Source organism: Silene latifolia, chromosome 3 (assembly GCF_048544455.1).
Source record: "Silene latifolia isolate original U9 population chromosome 3, ASM4854445v1, whole genome shotgun sequence".
In the NCBI taxonomy this organism is placed as follows: domain Eukaryota; kingdom Viridiplantae; phylum Streptophyta; class Magnoliopsida; order Caryophyllales; family Caryophyllaceae; genus Silene; species Silene latifolia.
Genome location: NC_133528.1, coordinates 95,537,779 through 95,542,128, shown reverse-complemented (window position 1 = coordinate 95,542,128; position 4,350 = coordinate 95,537,779). Strand labels below are relative to the sequence as shown.

At 37.3% G+C, this 4,350-nt stretch overlaps 1 protein-coding gene across 1 annotated transcript; it reads left to right on the top strand.

Moving 5' to 3' along the window:
- The first annotated feature begins 3,021 nt into the window (after positions 1-3,021).
- Positions 3,022-3,822, top strand: LOC141649359 (uncharacterized). The gene has a single exon (XM_074458050.1). It carries the CDS (start codon positions 3,022-3,024, stop codon positions 3,820-3,822), a length of 801 nt encoding a protein of 266 aa, XP_074314151.1.
- The last annotated feature ends 528 nt before the right edge of the window (positions 3,823-4,350 follow it).

Below are 4,350 nucleotides of genomic sequence, written 5' to 3'. Positions count from 1 at the left end.
CCTTGAGCCACTACCTTTGCAGAATGCACAAATTTATGAATAAACTCACTAGTGCCTGAATTCTCATTCCCAGGTAGAGATAAAATCACAGCTTCAGCTTCAGTTTCAGTTTCAGATACTTGTTGAATTGTTGACTTGGAAGACTGGCCAAGCTCAATCTTTGGAAGACACAACTGTGAATGATGTGGAATATGGTGGTTGATCACCATTAGAGGCTCAATAGAACCCCTGCCGAAAGATTTTTCATCAGAATGTTTGTCATTCAATTCCTCCTTTATGCGCATGGATATTGCTTCTTTTGTCCAAGTCGACAGTGTTGGAAACTGTCGACTAACTAGCCGTGATTTAAATACACAGCGATCTAGGTAAATGAAAACCAAGATGATAACTGGTCCACCAAACCAATTTTCTTTTAGCTTCTTGGTCTCGAACTACTCCTTTTGCCAAGACTGAACTTGGTCAGCCAATTTCCTTTTGATGAAAGTGCATCAGTTAAATTCATAGATGCAATCAGGGTTTGACAAACTTTTAAGAAGTCTCAGGCTTATCGTATTGCCCACGACACCACCTAAAAGAGCAGAGAATATATAGATGATGAAGTTTCATTTGAAATCATCACCGCCATCTCTTTGTGTATACCGCTTGATCAGGATGTCTTTCACCTCAATTGCATCTTTTGCATATTGACGTTTGAATTTTTCCAGAAGAGACAAATATTCGGGGCACTTATCTCCCATTTTTGCTTCAACAACAACTTGTGGACCCATTGGTATTCCCATGGAAAGATGTATATCTTCCACTAAAATAAGAAGTTTCCCATCAAACAACGATCCTTTTACGGGGTCATAATTTGAAACTAGCCAATAAGCTAAGTTTTCGGGAACAAGATCGGTTTTAAGGAATAAGAGGCTGCCAAAGCCCATTTTTTTATGGCTTCTATCTGGTTTTCAGAAGGTGGACTCGTCTCATGGTTGATAAAATTGTAAAAACCAGAAGGAGACATCTGAGTCCTCAACACAGGCAGTCTGTCTTTGTAAATTCGTTTCTTTTTTATAGTTGGTTAAGAGAGTGGTTAAGTAGCTTCAGTAGGTGCTTCAGTAGCATCAGTAGGTGGTTCAACACGTCGCGCAACACGTCTGTAATACCCCGTAATTTAATAATGATTATGAGAATAGTTTATATAATTTGAAATAATTAATTAATTACATTTCTAATAATAATTACAAGTAATACGGTAATAATTAAGTAATCAGAATTTGAAGCGGGATTCAATAATAAAATAATAAGTAAAGGAAACCATAATTATAATATTAATAATCCTAAACAATATTGGTGCTATAATTAAATTAGTAAAAAGATATATGGTAATCCTATTCTTATGGTAAGAGTAATATAAATAATAATAATAATAATAATAATAATAATAATAATAATAATAATAATAATAATAATATAATTTATAATGGTAATAATAATCGTATAATAATAATAATAATAATAATAATAATAAGGTAATAGTTATAGTTTCCTAATTGGTATCTCATACACCCCTAAACATAGACTATAAATACTAAGTAATTCTGAAAAGTAATTCATTAAATAGAAGGAGATTTTGTAGACGGAGGAGGAATTTAGCAATAAAAAGGTAAAACCGTCTCATCTTAATTAACTGATTTAATCGTGTTATTAGCAATTGAAGTTAGCCGAGTAATTAACCACCATAAGCTACCCTATTGACCACCGCAAGACCCGACCTTGACCATAGCTTGACTAGGGACCACCATAATCTCGTCTAACCAATCGTTGACCACCGTCGTGAAACCAGGGGGTGGTGAATTGGGTGTTAGCCGTGGTTGTTGCAGGATTGGTCGTGGGTCTGTATGGGTTTATTCGAACCCTTAAATGGTCTTGTGTTGACTTGGGTTGTGGTGGGTTGGTTTCAGGGGGTTGGGTCGACCACGGTGGAAGTGTCGCTAGGGTGGCTGGTGGTGGTTGGTGTTGGTGGTGACCGAAAAACGCGAAACAGGGGAATGTTTGGTTATTTTTGTGCTGTCCGTGATGGGTGGTGGTTGTGGTGTTGCATATGGGCCGAGAAGAGGTGGGACCACCCCTGGAGCCACCGTTGGTCAGAGGTGATGGCGGTGGTGGCCAGAGGTGGAGTGATATTGGGTCGAATTTTGTGTCGGGTTTTCGGCATTAGTTGTGTTCGTGGTTGTGGTTGCTAGGGCATGGGTTTGTGTCGGTTGGAGGCGGTTGTAGCTGCTGTTTGGGGCGTTTTGGGGTGGCTTGAAGTGGAGGCTCGCGGTGGGGCCGAGGTGGTGGTGTTGTCGTGGGTTGTTTGTGGTGAGGTTGGGTAGTGTCGTGTATGTAGGTTGTACTTGGGTTTATTTCACGTGATTTGGGTTGGGTAATTTAGGTTGACTTGTTTAGTTTTAAGACGGGTTAACTCAGGTATGAATAAGTAATCGGGTCTTGACTTTAATAAACGGATTTTTACGTAATAATAATTTAAGCGGGAAATAATTAATATAATTAAATTACAATTGAATAATTAATATAATGAATTGAATAATTAATAATTAAGGTATTATAATATTATGTTAGGTGAAGATTTGTGAAGGAATTATAATCGCGTTCGGATTGCTTTAATTATTTGGACCGCTTGAGCTGCTTAAATTGGAATTGCTTGCCAGGTAGGGATAAATCCTACTCAACTTTTATTTATTAATGTTCGGTGTGGTAAATTATTTATATTGAAATGGAATTGCTCATATGTTGATAAGTGGAATTGATCAGATGTTGATAAGGAAATGGTTCATATGTTAATATTGTCATATTTGTTGGAAGGGAGAATTATATTATCTTGATTCAGTGCTAAATACTCTCCATAGCTAATGGGCTACTATGTTCTTGATTCCCAAATATGTGATAAGGAGAATAGAAGCAATTTGCAGAAATTATCTTTGGGATGGGAGCCCTGACTACCATAGAGTCCCATTAGTATCTTGGCATAGAGTTACTATGCCCAAGGATGCTTGTGGCTTAGGTATTAAGAAAGTGGAGACTTGGAATTGGGCAGCTGTAGGGAAATTGGTGAATTGGGTGTATAACAAAGCTGACAGGTTGTGGATAAGGTGGATAAACAATGTTTACCTGAAAAATCAGGACTGGCATTCATACTCTCCCCCTGCAGATTCTCCTTGGACTTGGAAAAATATATGCAAGACTAAGGATAAACTGAAGGAGGGATTTGTTGAGAATTGTTGGCTGCCTGATGAGAAAGGTTACACACTCAAGAATGGATATAGATGGCTCTGCACTCAACAACCTAAGTTGGATTGGTGTTCTCTGGTATGGAACAGTTGGAACATACCCAAACACTCAATCATTACTTGGCTTATTAAGCAGGAGGGGTTAAATATTAAAACCAGGCTATTCCAGTTTGGCTTCTGTGAGGACAATCTTTGCTTAATCTGTGGGGAGTTACCTGAAACGATAGCTCATCTTTTCTATGACTGTATCTACAGCTGCAGAATCAGAGAAGCTCTTGCTGTCTGGCTGGGGATATCTTTTCCTAGTCTTACTGAGCTTCAGAATGGGAGGAAAAATAGTCTACAATGGAAAGCAATGACTATGTTATTCAATGTCTATCTATACACTATCTGGCACCAGAGAAATAATACAAGACTTCAGCAATCAATTTTGAGACCTGAACTTGTAGCAGCTCAGATTGAGGATATTGCAGGAAGGAGGGGATGCAGTAAAGCTGGCTCTGGACTGTATCACAGCACCAATGGATGGCTAAGTTGCTTTGATTTGTAATGAGAACTGGTTGTCAAGGGAGGGGTACCAAAGTATTGTGAGCACGTTGGGTGTATTAGTTGCCAGTTGACCTCTGTTAATCGTCTAAGGTTGAAATTTTATTAGTGATAACCCAGTGAGTTAGCTTTCCAATGTCATTGGTATCATGTTAAAACGGTTTGGGCGAAATAAATATTTTAGTGGACAGTGGTCAAAATATTCTTGTACATTAAAGTTTTCGACAAACAATTTTGTAAAATTTCTCATTTAATTTGTACTTAATATTTTTGCCTAATTCCAACTCCACTGTTTAAAATATTCAAATATGTTTTCAACTTGATAAGCCACGTTACAAGGTAAGTTTTTGACAATTAATAGTGATTTTTACATGTTGACCTAAGTTTTTGACAAATTACTGATCAGTTTCTGTTTCGACCCACTGAATTGTAAAAATCTTTATAAAATGATTATTCGAGATTTGGACTTAATCCTTTTTCTCATGTTTTAAAAACTCTTTATATTCTCTGGAAAGTATAAAAACTAAACATA

Excerpts from the sequence above, each read along its gene's own strand:
- LOC141649359 (XM_074458050.1), top strand. The coding sequence starts at position 3,022 with ATGCCCAAGGATGCTTGTGGCTTAGGTATTAAGAAAGTGGAGACTTGG.